Genomic DNA, 18,297 nt, shown 5'->3' with positions numbered 1-18,297 from the left:
TGTTGATGCCACAATAACTGGCACTGCAGCTTGGTCTGTTATATGATAAACCAGCAACACCATCTTGTGGACATAATAGGTAAACTCACTCACCAGTAACTAGGAATTGAGCAGGGTCAATCCCAGTACAGTGGAACCTGTGGTAAACAACAGTGTTTCCCTAAAACCCTCAGAAATAGCTCAACAAGCATACAGCCTTCACCAAAACATTGGCTGCAGTCTTATTTTGAGGTTGCATCAAAACTGACATGAAGACGTTTGCGGCAGGGAACTAAAAAACACTTGGTTGGGCACAACAAGAGCAGGGCTGCCCCAAGTCACTTGAAACCTCTACAATACGTTATCCGAAGACATTTCCCTCTATTATGGCCAACATTTGATTTGTGGTCTTTGTCTCACAGACGCTGTTTCCTGCATTTGATACATCTTCAATTTAAAAAAAAAAAAAGTTTCTTAATTCACTGCCTCTTCCTTTTCATGTTACGCACGCCAGCAATGAGGGCTGGACTGCTGTATGGTGAGATGCGACAGTTCAAACACACTGTGGTTCATTAAAGACATCCTGTTGGCTTCCAGAGGAAAAAAGGTCCTCAACCAGCCTACTGTTGCTCCGGTCTGCCCTCTAAACCCACACTGGCCAGACCACATCAGCGCTGATGCTGGAAATCACAGGATGACCGTGGTCAACCATAAACACAATACCATTTCCATTTGTCATTTTTTTCCTGCGTAGTGTTCAATAGCTGGTACAGTATTGAGTGTTGCTCCAGGATGCCAGTAAGCTGAGCAGATGGCGTTCTGTGATGTTTAATGTCACGTTTGTAGTGGCAGGACTGTCATAGTAGCCTCAAGTTCTGATGAATTAAACCCAAACTTCACTGTACTTCACACAATGCTGTACTTTTATTTAATGAGACAGACTGTGTTCAAAGTGAATGTAATAAAAGGGAACAACCGCCGGCTGTAACTAATGGCATTCAGACAGAGGAAACATGCATCTCAAGCTTAAGAAGGAGAGTTTTGGTTTGAGCAAGTCATGTTGTAATGAGCTGAAGGAGTCACCACCTCAGTTGACTCATAGGAGGAAAGTTGATACTGAGGTTGGGTCAGAAATTGCTGGGTTCAGAGAGGAAGCACACAGAGAGAAAGAAAAAGAGAATCCTGAATGATCAACAGCATCTGCTGCCCTCATTGTGGACAGTTAACTTGACATTTATTTAGGGGAAAGCGGTCAGTTGTTGAGAAAACAAACTTGGAGAAATGAATTCATTTTATAACCATATTTTTGTATAATTGTACCTGTATGGCTGCAAAACAATCCTATTTCAACATATAAATCTGCTCTATCAGACAAGTAATACTGACATTGCTGTATTATGTAAGTCTCAGTCAACTTCATGGTGTTTCAGATCTGATGAATTAGATGGGTAACTGTGGCCCTCTTTATATAAGTAGATTGATAATTTTGACAAATAAACAAAGTTATCATTTAAAGTAGTAATGGATTTTTATTGCCTTTTTTGGGTTAGCGAAACATGCTATAAACACCACATCATGGCCTTATAAACCTGAAATTGTGAACATGTCAGCTAACAGCTGTCTACACATCCAATAGACACAGAGCGACTTAAACATTCATTTGGAGTTTTGTTTATGGTTGCTTGTCAAATGTAAGTACGATATTCACTCTCTTTTGAACTTTTGCGCAAAACAGCATTTTAACTGCTAAACTATGTTCACCAGCAAGATGCTAACTTTGTTGGCTGTCTGGTTCTAGACAGCTAAACAGCTCCCTGCTGCATCTGGATAGTTTGATCAGAGCAATGAGACTTAACAGTAACATTGAAGTTGTATGAAAAACCATGTACTGAAAAGTATTAGGTCCATCAATCTGAAGACAACTGCAGAATTGGATGATAATTATCTGAGATTGTCACTACAAGCAGTCCCTTTTTATTTGACCTGTTGTTAACACTGAAAAAAAATATTGATCAGTCCAGCTTTAATGGGTTTAATTGGTTGTACAACCTTGGCAATCAATGACTGAAGTCTATGAGACAACAGACATCTTGTTTGTTTTTTGTTTTTTTTGCTTTCAGGCTTTTCTTCTGCAAGTCAAACACATGCTCAGTGAGGTGACTTGGCCAGTCAAGAGATTTCTACATTTTGGCCCTAAAAACTCCTTGGTTGCCTTGTATCATTCCTACACTGTTTAATATGGACGTTAACACAGTCGAAGTCAGCACTTTAACCTCATAGTTATTTTCATTTCAAATCCAATGTCCCACACTGACAGAAGCCAAATGGGTGCACATCTTTAAAAAGCATCAAAAAATCCATTTGGTTCCTCCTTCTTGACTTTACCTTTACTTTGTGCATGTATGTACTGCACTGTATATCCTAGTTAAAGCCCCCTGTATAGCATTCTAACATCAGTAAATTGGTAGTAATTTGAAACATCACTATAATTACCATAAACACACCACATTGTACTTAGCAGAAAAGCTGTTTAATGGTAACACAGGAAACTCTGTTTCCAGCACAAATAGAGTGAAAGTTTTGAATTCAAGCTGCTGACCTCACCTCTATAATTGTTTAACAGAGCACCAACAATACATTACCTGTAAATACTGTGTGAGTAAATACTAGAACCAGAATAGGAAAGGGTGCAGTTAAACAATTTGAATGAGTTTGTTCATGCGTGTGTGTGTGTGTGTGTGTGTGTGTGTGGTGCAATACAGTAGCTGTGTACCCGGGGCTCTCATCCAAACAGCTGGTACCCATCTGTTTCTTCTTCTGCTCCTGCGGCCTGTGGCTCAGGGAGCGAGGTGCACTGGCATGCGGTGTCTGGGTCTGGACCAGTAGTGAGGAGGTATGCACTGCAGGAGTGTGCGTGTGTGTATGAGTGTGGTTTATGACGGCCGAGTGCTCCTGTGTGTATATGTGGTTTCGCACTCGACCCGTGTGTGTGTGTGTGTGTGTGTGTGTGTGGACTCTCGAGTATACGGCCATATGTGTAGATTATGCATGTTTGTGTGTGCATCTGGCCAATGCTGCATCCTGCATGCCTGTGTGGCATGACTGTGCGCGCGAGTGTGTTTGGTGGTTAGTAATAATCAGATTATATATCCACTTTAATATCATTGATACACAGTCATATGTTACAGCAAACATATCTCAGAGTGCTCCGATGCCCTTTTATTGCCTGTACAATCTCTCCCATGATGCAGTCTGCTCCAAAATTGAGTCATTGCGGAGGAGTCGTATGCAGTCTTTCCATTTATTGTTTATGTAAATCATATGGACTGAACATAATGTTTGCCATGGCCTTCCAGATTTCTGTCATTACTTTATGGCTTTATCGGCATGATCGTTCTCTGAAAATATGTGCCTTCCATCACACAAAGACATAAAAAATAAGAGTCTTATGATGCTTTAAACAGAAAAAGGCTCACGGTGGCTAAGGTGGTATTTCCGTTGGGTAAGGAAGTAGATGCCTGCAGAATGTTGAGTGCCTGAGGAATACGATGATCTTTATTGATGTGGTGAATGTTATGTCTGAGGCTTTGTGGATGAAACAAAGTTTCTTCCAATTGGTCTAATAAGACTGTTCTCATGCGGAATTGGTCAAATAATCCATGACCTGCTTTGAACTCCATCCCATTTTGAATACAATTTGAGGAAGTGTTTTTTATATCACCACTGGAGGGCAGTGTTGGTCTTGTAATAATTTCTGTGTGTTTAATAATGTGTGTTTCGGTGTGTTTATATCACTGGAAACACACAAAACCAGCATGACTGATGCTTTCTCTTTTTCTTCTTTATTTTCTTATTGCCAAAAGATGCATAAACCTCTCAAACTGTCCACAGTGAACAAGAAAAAGTAGGTTCAGACATTCATAGGGAGGCGATGCATGCTACTTTAACTGGCTGGTGGGGGTCAGGTCGGCTCACGGGCTCAACCTCTTCTGGTTTGACTTCAGTTGGCACCTGTCCCAGAATTCCTTGTTCAGCACTACACTGTGTGGTGATTCAGCTCCCTGAATGCTGGTACTAAGGGACACCTGGCTACTGAGCTATTTTGAGCGTAGTCATTTGGACAGAGTGACCAGCAGTCAGATTGAAAGGAACATAAAGGAAAGGTGAGGTGTGTTTATATGTCTAAACCAGAGGAAGTTCGGGCTAATATTGGACTTAAATAAAGGAAAGCCTCTAATGCAGGACAATTTAAGTTTCAGTTATATAATTACTCAGCTGACCAGTTCTTGTGTACAGATGGATAAATACAGTACTGAACAATTCACAGCCACAAGCAGCAAGGTTTTACTCAGGAAAACTTAATAGGGCTATTTGGTTCTGTTGTTTTGGCAAGACCTGAAAGACTTCAGACAAAAGCCTGAATGATGAATACAGAGTAAGGAGATCTAAAGAGTAGCTAGGAGAACTCAAACAGGGGAGTAAGAAATGTTAATGGATGGCAGACAGACCCTCAGAGAGAGGCACCTGACAGAGGCTGACTCATGTTTTGTTGAGATTTGATTTATTTCACAGTTGTATGTGTAAAAAGAAACAACAACGACAAAATGTAACATAAAACCCACCTGCTTAATATTGTGTAGGTCCGTCTCTTATGTGCTGAAACAGCTCTGACCCTGCGGGAGATGCACTGGATGCTTTGGGTCCCTCTGAGTTGTGGAGTGGAGCCTCCTTGGATCTCGCTTGTTGCGGTACATCCCACAAATGCTGGATCAGATTGGGATCTGGAAAGTCTGGGAGCCAGGTCAACACCTTGGGCTCTTTGTTGTGCTCCTCAAGTCATTTCTGAGCTTTTTGTGTGGTGTGGCGGGTGCATTGTCCTGCTGGGTCAGGCTGCCGTCTTTTGAGAGTGCTGTTGCCTTGGGAGGTTGTGCTGACAAAACACAAAAATGATCAGAAAGTGTCACCAGTTTACTAAATATTTTATGTGCTATATAGATATGCGTGAACAAATATATATTCATTTTATAAACAAAAAAATTCATAGACAAAACAATTTGCATTATGTTATCCTATATGTTGACATTGCTTATGTTTGGGGTCAGTTGAAGCTCAGAGAGGCTTAACTCCCTGTTAGACCTCTATGTACAAACTGCTGTAACAGTAGTACAACAATAAAAGAAATGAAGTCAAAATAGATTAAATTGAGATTCAGGAGGGGTGGTGCTTAAAAATACTGTCAACATCAGTCACTGTTACAGAGCAGACAAAATCCATGCTATTTAACCATGTTTTACAGAGATAATGTTGCATTTGCTCCAGTGGACCTATGAAACATGTCATCAGTTCAAAAATGTTGATAAGGAACAGGATAAGAATAAGGAATTCTAATAAAATTAAGAAAAGTCATGAAATATTAAGGTGATAAAACAATGCTGACTGCCTTCTGAGCAGTTGAATAGGGCCCAGGGTCTCCAAAACCCCAAAGAGTGCATTAGGGTTCATGTTCATAATGACTGGTGTTAAAACACTCAAAAATGTGACAAAAATGACTGGTGTCCCAAAAGATGTAAAGAACAGAATATTGTGTCACTTGGAGCTCCTAAATATTAATTTTCAAGATCATGAAATAATATTATATAAAATAATAATATATTATACTTATATAATATAATGACATTGGCCACTTCAATTCTACTGAGGGTGTCAGCTTGCTACATACTAATACTAACAATAAGCACAGGCACTGCATTAGAAGGTAGACTATTATTTCATTCAACTGTTGTATTGGCACCACACCAATTTCAGCTTGTCAAGCAAGGTTAGCCTCTTTGTATAGCAGTGACAACAGCTCAGGTGTTTTTTTGTCTGTAGTTTTTAAGATGAGAACTATAGCAATGTGAAACTGTGAAACACTGAAATCCAAAACACCATGTGGGTAATTCAGTCAAATTAATGCAGCTTAAAAATACCGAGATAGCTCATTCTGCATACTAATATAATTTATCCCTTCCTTCACCTGGTGCCATTGAAGGTCATAGAGACTGTTTCCAGTTCACTGAATGTTTTGTACATGCATTGCAGTAAGCTGTGCACATCTGGCTGTGAGGGGAAAAGTGGGACATTTGTCACTGACAAGATAATTGAGTTCTCCTTGACAAGCAGAGGTGAGAGGGTACACAGATGACGTGTCCTGAGAACAGGGATCCTTGAACAAGCTGGGCTGTACATGAGTTTAAGTCAGTACATGGATCACTTCTATTTATGAAAACAGCCCCTACCATGGAAAAGATAAATGACAGTTCCTGCTTTGTTTGTCCCATCGTTTTTAGTCTGTTTCTCTCTGCTTTTGCTTAAAGGATCACACCAAAAGTACTTGTTTTTGCCTCTGACAGGCTTGGATTGTTATTGTAAGTGCCCAACAACATTGTAGGTAGGATTCCTATGAAGACTGTTGTACTTTTATTTAAACTTTACACTTATACAGATGATACAGATACTATACATTTTTGTTCCTATCATTTATTTACCCCCAAAAACATTGAGCCCAGGTTCAAAATTTTGGAGTTATCCTTTAAATTGTATTCTGGAGTCAAGGATCATCAGTGGCTGAAAATCTTGTTCAGAAGTGCAAGATAAGAGCAGTATGGCAAAATCGCAGACACATATTTGTCCTACAGTACATATCCTCATATCCAGGGCTAATTACAGTTCCCTCTTGAGTTGAAATACTGCGGTGCTGCAGTAAGGTATCACCTCGATTATGAGGCTTACCTTTGTGTTTTAAGAGGGTGGTGTTTGATAATGTTAACAAGTAACATTTATGTCAATTTTTGGGACAGACACATTTTATAAAGCAGATATTTAATCATTTGGATTGTGTGAAAACCTCAAACAGTTGTTTGACTGAGCAGATGTATCACTTGACCTCTGCAGTGGGGTTTGACTATGTCTAGACTTTTCTATGCTTTTTCCATTAGGCTGCACTAATGGACCATATACTGCAATGTGGTGTTATAATACATGTGCTGAGGCTATCTGGTGGTTACAGCACTTACTGTAGATAACTGGATAGATTCGCAGCCTGCTTCCATTGCACAGAAATCAATAAAGTATAACCCCATAGATGCAATGAACCTGAATATTGTAGATATGATATATTACGAGAAAATGTCTTTTCACCTGTTTTTTGAGCACATTTTCAATTTGCATATAAAATAGCCAGAGTGACCAAGTAGGTACATTGATAAAAACAAAATGCAACAAGGTTTAAAGGAAACAGACCTAATAAATTACTCATTACGTACATAAAGCGTGTGACTTAAACATCATTCAAACTTCTGCTAGTACAGAAAAACATCTGATCTTTGTGGACCAATGAGGAGACTAACTATCCTCAAATTAATGCAAAATATAAATGTCCTATTTTCATTGTATTTTCTACTATACTATCTATTGGCTCCACTAGCTCTTTATCTCCATGAGTCAACTCCTAATATTTGCATGAAAGGATGGAAATGCACTTTCATGTGCGTTTCTTCTGTTGATTTTCTGGAAATTCCTTTACAATTTACACTACATTTGGATGGAATCCTGGCTACCAAATGCTAATTTCATATAGCTAACTTCTTATAATACAAAAAGAAAGTCTCCATGACACAAAACATTATATTTTAAGGTGAAGACATGTTTTTAAAGTTATACTAAGGTTACATTTACGTTAAGGTTGGGGAATGGGCTTGGGTTAGGGTAGGCAAATAGCTGTTAAGATTAAGTTTAGAGCAAGTCTCTAGGAAATGAATGTAAGTCAATGTACTGTCCCCTGAAGTGTGTGTATGTGTGTGACTAATGTACATACCTGGGTTCAAAATACATTTTAATTTTGAAACAACTGTGATAAAGAATATGACACTTTTTTTATCCCATTTTCATCTGACATCCTTCAGGTTTTTCTTCAGGGGTTTTATACCCATGTTGGGAACCACTGATATCACTAATCCTAACTTTACACTTTTCAAATTTTCATACCACAATTTATTCAAAAGTGATAGATTTCAAACTATTTTCTGAAAATATATTTAATTAGGATGTAGAGTGGGGAGCACTTGCAATATGAACAACATAAAAAACATCATATAGCAAATTTAGAATTTTCCATTTGTATTTCCAGTATCAGATTAACATATTGTGTTTCCATATTAGCTGCTCTTTCACAAATGTTGTATAATGTGTAATACAGGTGAGCAGTGACAGGAAGTGCCCCATGCAGCATGAGGTCACACTGCATTTTACAAAATTCAATTTAATAATTTAATGCATTACATCCTCTGGACACTCAGACTTTGAAGTGCAATGAGTAGACAAGTGCTATCTTTGTGAAGATGGCACCTTTTGCCATATGATATCAATAATATACAATATAACAATTTACTCTCTTCCCATTAATCCAAACACAATAATCATGATCATTGCGGCCTAAATCCTTACAGTTTCTCATGACTTGCCCTCTGCAATAGCCTACAGACACAACAATGCTCAGCCCGGGACAAACAGGCACACTAATCGAACAGTGAGTCATGCGGCTTTTCACCGCAGCACCAGACCGTGCTGGTGGAGAAACGCCGATAATTGCTCTCGATCGGTACCTTAGCTCCTCAGCATGTTCCGCGGTGTGGATTGAGTGTCCCAGCAAGGACGCCTGCTTCGTCTTTTCTCTGCAGTTATGAAGAGACATTTCACAGCTTTGGGGTGTCAGCTAACGAATGCACGAATGATTACCGTCCTTTGAATTCAGAGGTGTCGCCATGCAGGGGGGTGGGGGGGATGTTGGATGAGAAAGCGCGAGCAGAACTAGAGAAACATCACAGATGACTGCGGATTCCGCACGGCGGGTCGTTTCTCCAGCCTCCTCCAGCCCTGCCTCCTGTAAAAGGAGTGGCTGTTTCAACATTACCGGCACACACACCTGCAATGCGCTGTCACACACACGGGTTCACGGCGACTTCATTTGTTTTGGTTAGCGATAACCTGGAAGACGCAGACTGAGGCGCCGGTACATGCATATATGGCTGTTTGACAGGCTTTTACGCACTGATCCAAAACAGCAGTAAGGTAAGACAATGCATGATCACGCTGCTACTGTGTGTGACTTTGGCTGAACTGTTGAAAAAATACCAGTGGGTTATAGTGACAGTCGAGTAGCCTAGTGTTAACTTGCCTTACTGAGTCATCCTGATGTTACAGTGTGTGGGATCAGTTTGTTGCAGGTGCCTCAGGCCAGTAGTTGCAGGTTCTGGAGTCCTTAATGTGCCCAGCAAAAGATAATTTAATTGCACTATTGTCCTAAATAATTTGTCCTTATTAGAGAGTAACCTAATCTAATTTTACTGTAATAGTCACTCTTATTACATTATGCAAATACACAGACAATTTCATTATTTGATCCTGTCAACATTAAGATTTTGGTACTGAATACTGCATGTCCTCATTGGTGAGGACATTACCAGTAATGAGATCTTAGACTTTCACATTCCAAAATTTATGAGCCAATTAGTAGTCTTGCTTTTATTATAATCCAGCAGCACTGGCCATTAATTTTTGTGTGTCATTACTGTGCAGTCTGTAATGCAGTGTAACCATAAGGCCAGCTGATGGAGGATTTTTTTTGTGAAGTAAAAAAAGAATCTCGTCCCAGAAAGGACACAAATATCACAGATAAACTTTGAAACAGGCCAAAAACACATATTCCCAGAATCGTATCACAAGTACAGTGATTTTAATACTGACATCAGTTAAAGTCTCCTTAGCAATTTTGTGGAACTTTTCCAGCAAGGAGCATATCGTATGCTACCTGACAGTATTTAACAGTGTTCACTATCTCCATTTCCATTTACAAGCGTTAAAGGTAAATGGTGCTCCAGACACAATATTTATTATGTTGACATGGAAACAAATTAATTAATTAAAGCAGTTCTGATCATATTATTTAGCGTCCATCTGTGTCTGCCTGCTGTTGCATGTCTTGTAATGACATCATGATCCAAATGCTAGCTGGACTGCCAAAACATTTGCATGGATAGTATGATAACTTCACAGCGGACTGAACTCTGAACTCAGGTTGGCTGTGACAACATTAAGGCATGTTGCAGCAGGGTTATCACTCACTGTAACAGCTCTTGCTGCAGGTCCTTGAGCATAGGGTTATCTCATGTAATGGGTGTGTCACAGTCATAACATCGGACAGAAATACTTCTTTACTCAAATTCTGTCTTGAAATATTTATTCTGACAGAGGGTCAAGAGATTTTGTCATGACAGAAAGACACAGGAGGTGTCAGGTCAGTTAGACTTTCCGGAAACACCACCTCACTGTTATTTGGCAGACATACAGACTATTTATGAGTGCTGATGACTCATTTAACTGCTAGGTTCATCAATGGAGGTTGTACTTTCACTTAACCAGTAACCATTGCTAAGGTGTGTATATTTCCTGGGGCTGTTTTAGGCTGTGTCTACACAGTATCTTCACACACCTTTAAGTGTTATGTGGATATCAGCCACTGTTGAGTTTTAATGGCAAATGGGAAGATTAATGAGGAAATATTTCCCCTTAGCACTATGCACATTAGGATAGGTATGATGTCATGTGCAGTGTGTAGTGATATTTCACAGTGACAGATTATTTCTATTCAGCTCTGTCACTGTAAATATGATGATGCTGCACAATACTGGTAAATATTTAACCTCGAAGCAAAGGTCAGAGACTGAACAAATAGTGAAAACAAAATTCACAGGGTGTGATTGTCACTAATTTAAAGCAGTTTTCCGCTAGTTTTTCAAGGGTAAGGACAGTTATGCTGTTTTGCCCTTTGATAATCAGAATATTGAATGTTGTCATGTTAAGGTAATATTATTAATAATATTATTTTCGAAAGTGAGTCAAAAGTCTGGCTGCTGTAAAAGGTTTCAATCTGCCTAACGCTTGTGCAGAGTTGACTTAAACATTTCATGAATGCTTTTCAGGAATATTACTTCATCCTTCTTTTGCATGAGCAGGTAAAGGTCCGAACAGAACTGTTATCATGGTCGTGGAGCCTCTTCCTGAAGGCATCTCCACACGCCACTGGTCATTTTTCACAAAGTACCTTGTGTGATTAAGCCCTGTGTTTTGCATTTTATGACACGCTAACATCAAACCATTTTTAGTTCTATCTTGTGATGCATTTCAATGGCAGTTAAACTTTAGAGGAGTGTGGTCACAGCACAGAGAGTAGAACCTAACACAACAGCTGATCCTGGTAGGTTTACTGATACATGGGTATCTCTTTAACACCTTGGCTCTTGTCAGTTAGATTAAAAAGTCAGTGGTTTAATGATTTGCCTAGTACTTGGCTGGAGAATTTTAAGTTGCTGAATGTTAACGTAGTTTCAGAAGCCTTGGACAACTTGTGTGTAACCCCTATAATATCATAACTTGGACTAAAGGTACTCCCCGTCTTGAAGCTTTTTTAAACCAACCAAAGTGACAATTCTAATTCCCTTGTTTTATTATGCACATGTATTGTGGTGCAAAGTCAGTATCAATATGAAGTATGTATTTTAGATTTGTATAATAGGCTGTCATAGAGGTGAGAATTTAAAGAAAGACACATGGGTTCAGATGAAGGTTACTGTAACACAGTTAATTGGCTTGTGTTGAGGTTTTATTGGTCTACTTAACTCCCTAAACTCCCCAGGTTATGGTTATTGTGAGCATTCTGGTTATGTCTGCCATTGTCAGTCATGCGGTCAGTCTCAAACGCTGCCTTTTCTCTCCGGGAGGTAGGTGATGGCGACCCGTAAAGACCGATGCAGAGATCGTACCCCAATGGAGGAAGAAAGTTATGCAGAGAAGAGCAGCGTCCCCTGTCCTGGGGACACTCTGCCCTGGAACCTGTCTAAACACCAGAGGGTCAAACGCTCTAAATCAGCTTCAGGGGAGGTCCTGGATCCAGCAGAGAGGGCTGTAATTCGCATTGCAGGTAAGATGACCATAAAAACTGTGGTGTTACTCTCACACATTGTGTAGTTTGTTCACGTATTCATCAGGGGTGGAAAGAGTACTGGAAAATTGTACTTAAGGAAAGGGACTGTTGCTTAAAGTGACAGGAGACAACTGCCCCCCCCCCCCAGATGTTTCCAAGTGGTACTAATGTTGCCGCTGCCGTCGCCAAGAAGTATATACTAAGTTCCACCACTGCTCATTATAGACATATTATAAAATTATTATATCAAACCTAAAGAGGTCAACGAAACTATGCTTCTCAAATTGTTTACCTTGTGTTTACCTTCAAGGAGTGAATATTCCCCACAGGGGCTGCTGAAGAATGCGAGTGAAAATGTGTTTCACACTTACATCAGTGGGTGTTGTGCGGCCTAACTGTAGTAGAGACCAGAATGTTCACCCCTTTGAAATGAGAACCTTCATGATCGGAGATGAAAGAAGATGATTCATAATGTTGACTCTTATGAAAAGCAATTGAAATGCATTTATTAATTATGTCAGGGTCATTGTTACCTGTGGGAATGTTCTTGTTTGCATTCTGGGTAGAGCTTGTCAGACAACATGACATCAATCGGTGGAGAGCTCAATTTGAGATACCGACCACTGAACACATTATGACATAGTCATAGTAGTATGTCTGTGTTTTTTGGTACAGGTGTGCTCCTTGGTGTCTTCAAATAGCAGCAAGAAGTACCTGTTTTTTGTGGACTTAAATTTGACAAAATTGGGTAAAAGAGATGTCCTCTTTTTCTGATAGGGGGAGGGGTTGAGAATGGGATTCCTGTTAGTAGTATGGTGTGGTGCTCTTCTCAGCTTTAGTCCTACAATGGTTTTTTAAGCTGCCTTGACCTGCATGGTGCAGCTTTAAATGTCATGTCACTGAGGAACAGTTAACCTTGAAAGTGATACTGTTTTGTACATAAGTGTGTAAGGCAATGGCATGTTTTGTCAGCTGAACAGGATATACACTTAATATGTAAAGGCAAGGAAAACAGCAAGAGACAGTAGTTCAAGTGTGAGGTGTGGTTCTTTTTGCTCAAACAATAGGCTGGGATCCTGTCCAATTCAACTGTAGGGGTGCTGGAAGCACATTATTTATTTACACTACGGGTTAGCAGTGCCATCTCTGTGATATGCTGATTGCCTAGGGCCAAGTGTTAGGTACATTTACACAGTTCATAGTCAGAAGGTCTCATGTAAAACTGACTTATCAGGAGATAGGTGAAGAATCATAATCATGAAAAATAATCATAATCATCATATATGTGATAAACAGTACTACCTCTACAACATGACTTGGCCTGTGATAATACTTGTCATTTAATGTCTTAATTCACTACTCAATAGTATAAATCGTATTATAGTGTCACTGCTGGTTATTCATGTCTGTGTAACTAGTGTATCTAGTAAATTAAAATATGCCATCACATTGCAATGCACTGCTTCTAACACAGAGGAGCCCAACTCAGCTGGCTGATATTATGAAGCAATATTGGTGACGGATGTGTATAAAAAAAACATATTACCTAAATTCTAAAAATGTCTGTGAGTTGACTTTAAAATGTTGTTACCATTACTGAGTCAACAGTCAGTGTAGGAAAGGCAGGAAAACCTGATATCTGTGCTGAAATGACGAAGAGATGGCAGGGAAATGATGATTGATAATGGACATTGAGACAAGTGGTAAAACATGTTTATTTGTATGACCTCTCTGTCATTGTAGCACAGAAATAAGATGTATAGAACTCCCTTTTTGTTGTAATGTGCTAATTTTCAGTGTGCCATTTTTAGCACAGAAAGTCTTTGATCAAGTTTGTTTTGGAATGCCTTGCTCCGGCCAGGCTGGGAGGAAGTCTGGATAACTTTAGCATCTACAATAGGCCTGCATCCACATCCTCTTTTTCTCTTCCTTTGTCCATCAGAAGGCCAGGTCAGGCTGTGTCAGCACCCATGGGTGAGGCTGAGCTTTTGTTGTCGGCTCTGCTGACTGACTAACTGGCTGCTGTTGAATCTCTGACTGTATATAGATGAGCATGTGCTAGATAGAGGGGTTTGAGAACTGGACTATACACAGTTCTTGTTAGACACCTACTGTGTGACTGAGGTAGCTCTGCATTGTTCTCTGTGTCCAATAGAAGGGTTAAATACGTCTCCAACAGAGAGTCCCTCAAACTCTCAATTGATGAAACATTTTAGAACTAACTGGATAAATTGAAAAATGCATCAAAGTAGATATAAAGGTAGAAACAAGGCTCTTGTTCTTCTTTCTCAATGACATGAAGATGTTATACACCTGACAGAAGTGCCCTAAAACACTGACTTCTTACTTGTTGCTTGCATTAGGGAATTTCAAATAAATCCTAGAGTGTTTTTAAGCATGGTAACGGCATGACAGTAGTGGTCAGCTCAGCACATTAGTCTAGATTGAAATATCTTAACTATTAGGTGTATTGACATGAAATTAGGTAAGGATGTTACTGTCCCCCGCAAGATTAATATTAATCAGTTCACTTAACGTTTAATCTCTCGCCATCATAATGTCAGATATCAAATTCGTCCTGTACTTTGATTTATGAACACATACTTGGAAAACTAATGATATTCCCATCAGCCTCAGTTGTACTTTGGCATTTGTCAGCATGCTCACATACTAAATGGCCATTATCACGTTTTATTGCCTAAAAATCTGCATTTTTGCATTATGCTTATGAACATAGTAGCATCCTATAGGTTAACACTTTCTTAAAACATTGCTGTTCCTAAATACAGCCTAACAGCACCACTTGCATGACTTAAGACTTGTAGTCTTGTTTAGCTTCTTGTGGCTGTAAAGAGTTTCTTGCTGGAATTTTACTTGACAGTTAGTGGAGATCTACAACACAGTGTAGCCTAGCAGACATATTTGCTAAACATCAGCACATTAGTAATGTCATTGTGAACAGATTAGTATCTTGATGTTCCCATTTAGCCTTTGATGAAGCCTCACAGAGTCACTAGCATGGCTGCAGACTAGACAACCTTTTTGTTTTTATTAAACTGTCCTAAAAAGTAGCAAAACTGAACATTTATTCCTACAAGAAATATTTCATTATGTAACTGTTGTACTGGCATAGGTGTTTGCGGTGTGTGTATCTGTGGTTTTTCAGGTCAGAGGGTCTCAAGATATACAGGAGGGTGTTCTTTTTTGTGTCTTGGCAGCTGTCTCGGATATACATGACTACTCTCAACTTTGCAGATTTTAAATTAGTTATTAAGTTACATTTATCTTTCCAATTATGAACAGCTTAGATTCTGCTCTAATCACCTGTGGGAATAGGCCCCTGAAAAATGAGTGCTTATTAAGACCTGGTGTTAAGAGAGGGCTTCACTTAAATACCATTAGATCTTATTACCTAGCAGTGACATTAGCAGGTTGTGAATAGGAACGAGTAGATTCCACTGGGATTAACATGAGAACCAGATTATATGGTCCTATCTAGAGATGTAACTATAAAAAAAATCTCTTCCCTGAAACATCTTACTCAGCAAAGATGATACTAGTAGTGTTTGCTGTTGGGATCCAGCATACTCTCATTCACATACCAGTGGATGATTGAGTTGAAAGCTCTCTAGTCAGTCAGCTGTCAGACTGGCCATAGAGAGGATTTACTGTCCACTGTATGGTTGTGGGGGCAGTACAGGAGGACAGGAAGAGGTCAGAGGTCATCCCTGATCCTGGTCAGAGGAATGTATAAAGTTCTTAGTGCACTCATGAGACCAGTTCTCAAGGACTGACTCCATGGTTTGCAGCATAACTCAGCATAAGGTCAGACACTCCACTGACTATTTGACCTTCACTTGTGGGGCACAGTATAATGAATTTGAGAAATCTTCAAAGAATCACCCATTTTACAAGATCATAGCTTAGTTACCTGTGCTGGACACACACACTCACGCACATACAGACCCACACACAGACACCTTCATTAACTTCTTCTGACATGTGCTGGGAAGTGAACCGCCTGCTTCCAGTACCATGTTACTTATTGACTGATGCTCATGCATGTATTGGCGTAATATTATTTGAACTAGCAGGAGCACTTTGAAAAATGTACCTTTGAAGTTATAAGATGATGTGTAAAGTCTAGATTCTGTTAATATTAAATAGAGAAAAAGATTTTACATCATCTGCTAGTGATAATCATGTGTTGGATATATTTACGGTGGACTTCATTAGTGCTTTCCAGAAACATCCATTTACCATCAAATATACAACACAGTTACAACACAAGTGTTTAAAACAATGCATGTTGTGTTTGCCTGTACTTGTATGTATGTATGTGTCACATCTACATCCACTAAAGAAACAGGTTACAGGTGATTGTTCTGTCATCATCATATTCCTCATTAAACATTAGCCATAACATGTTTAAAGGCTATTATGAAAAATGGTAAAAGCACTTAGCCTCTTGGGTTAATTGCTGTAATTAAGTAGATCATGTTTGTTGAATTTCATTTGCTAAATCTTACAGTCATGGTGAATGTGATTCAGTATTGGCCTTGAGAATCCACACTGTACTTAAAATGGCAAAAATCCCTGCAGAGTTCTCCTCAATTATTTATTATTGGAGAGGCTATGATCTGATACTGAGATGACGCCGCACACAGACACTCTCTCTCATGTACACACACAAACTGTGGTGTAAGCGGTTGAGATGTACTGTGGGAATGATTAGTGTAGATGAAAAGAGCCCTAAGTGCCTCAGCAGGACCACTTTATGTAGCGCTTATATTACAGGCTGAATAGGAAATATGCGAGTCATACATTGTCTATACCCCGAGGTAGTGTTATCAGTCAGAGCTGTGAACTGACCAGTGAAAAAATGCCCCTTTGCAAGCGTAAATCCTCAACCAGACAAACACCCTTGCCATAGACAGTTGCTATACTGACACAGATTGCCTATTGTCACTGGGCAGCTTTCATAGTGGTGCAATAAAGCAAATTTCATGGAAGCAATAGAGCTGAATACACTGACATTTTATTATATTAGGCCTCACAGTTTTGTACCATTGATCTGATTCACTCATGAGAGCCCCTTTGAATATATAATCATATTCCTCAAGTTTAACAAATGTCTTGTGTAGACTAAATGCCATGATTGTGTGTGGGTTTTCTCTACAAATTCTAGCCTACCCATTCTTGGATATCAGCTGCAGTTTTAGAACAATAGCTTATTAAATGTCATCTTACCGGAGATCAAGCTTGATGCTGATAAGTGAACACAGCTATGAGCTCTCCTTCAGAAAAAAACAATAACCCATTTGCCCAGCAGGTGGCAGTTTTTATTAAAGGGGGTTGGTAGGCTGAAAGTGTTCATCCTTGGAGAGTCACCACAGCTTCTGGAAAATGTGTCTCATTTCCCACACCCGTCTCAAATAGCATTGACTACATAGTGTATTTCTTGTACCCCTGCTGTCACAGTGCTCTGCCTTATTTCAGCAGACAATAAGTTTTACGCTCATTGAGGCAGCCTATCAGACACAGCAGCTTTATTTCTGCTGCTTTTTTCACAGATGTGACCTTAATGCCTTTGTCCATTACACGCTGCACCGGGGAAAGAACGCTGAACCTCACCATCAGTTTCTGTACATGAGTTGTAACAAAATGTGTGATGAGAGTGGACAGATCCAAACAAGCAATAGCAGAATAACTGGCCACTACTGTACATGTTTCTGTTGTGGATATCCAGAAGAGGGAGCCAGGCCTGTTTTATTCTTGTACATTGCCCGTGACTTTCCTGTTATTACAGCAACATTGCACCAGGATCACAATATACTGTAACACCAGTCAGTCTGCCCTAGCCCTAGCTAATTGATGGAGAGATGTGTCAAACTCCCAAAAGGCAGTGCCAGGAGAAAGAGGGAGGTGAGGTGATGGCTTTACTCATCTTTTTACATAGAAACAGTGCATGCAGCCACCACATCTGGAGGGCTGACAGAGAAGATAACATGCTGCCTGCTTGTATTATGTGAACTGAGGTTGTGTACACATTGCATTCTTTAAAATGTTTGTTTACTGTATGTGTGCTTTGGAGGAGGGGTTTCTGGACTTTATGCACAGCTCATGCCTTTCCAGTGCTATTGATCCTAGTCTGTCTGTTGCTTACAATGACACAGATTGATTTGATTCAAATAAATCTATTTGGGATTGAGGAGTGTGTCAGATGGAAATACGAGGAAGAAAAGAAACAGTGAGATTTCTTTGACTTTCCCTTTTCCATTCCTTCAAAATCCAGCAGA

The 18,297-nt window shown here is 39.6% G+C and overlaps 1 protein-coding gene across 40 annotated transcripts in view; it reads left to right on the top strand.

Moving 5' to 3' along the window:
• Positions 1–18,297, top strand: part of plecb (plectin b) — a 165,884-nt gene that overhangs the window by 32,246 nt on the left and 115,341 nt on the right. For 39 of the 40 annotated variants that reach the window (XM_051075819.1, XM_051075818.1, XM_051075828.1 and 36 more), the window contains one exon: positions 11,800–11,995. In XM_051075819.1, coding sequence (XP_050931776.1) covers positions 11,800–11,995 — 196 coding nt within the window. Of the gene's footprint in view, positions 1–11,795; positions 11,996–18,297 lie in introns of all 40 variants that reach the window. The other variant, XM_051075830.1, reaches the window with a different exon arrangement.

The sequence above is a fragment of the Lates calcarifer genome, linkage group LG15 (assembly GCF_001640805.2).
Source record: "Lates calcarifer isolate ASB-BC8 linkage group LG15, TLL_Latcal_v3, whole genome shotgun sequence".
In the NCBI taxonomy this organism is placed as follows: Eukaryota; Metazoa; Chordata; class Actinopteri; family Centropomidae; genus Lates; species Lates calcarifer.
Note: the sequence above shows the minus strand (reverse complement) of the source record. Positions and strands in the feature narration are given on the sequence as shown.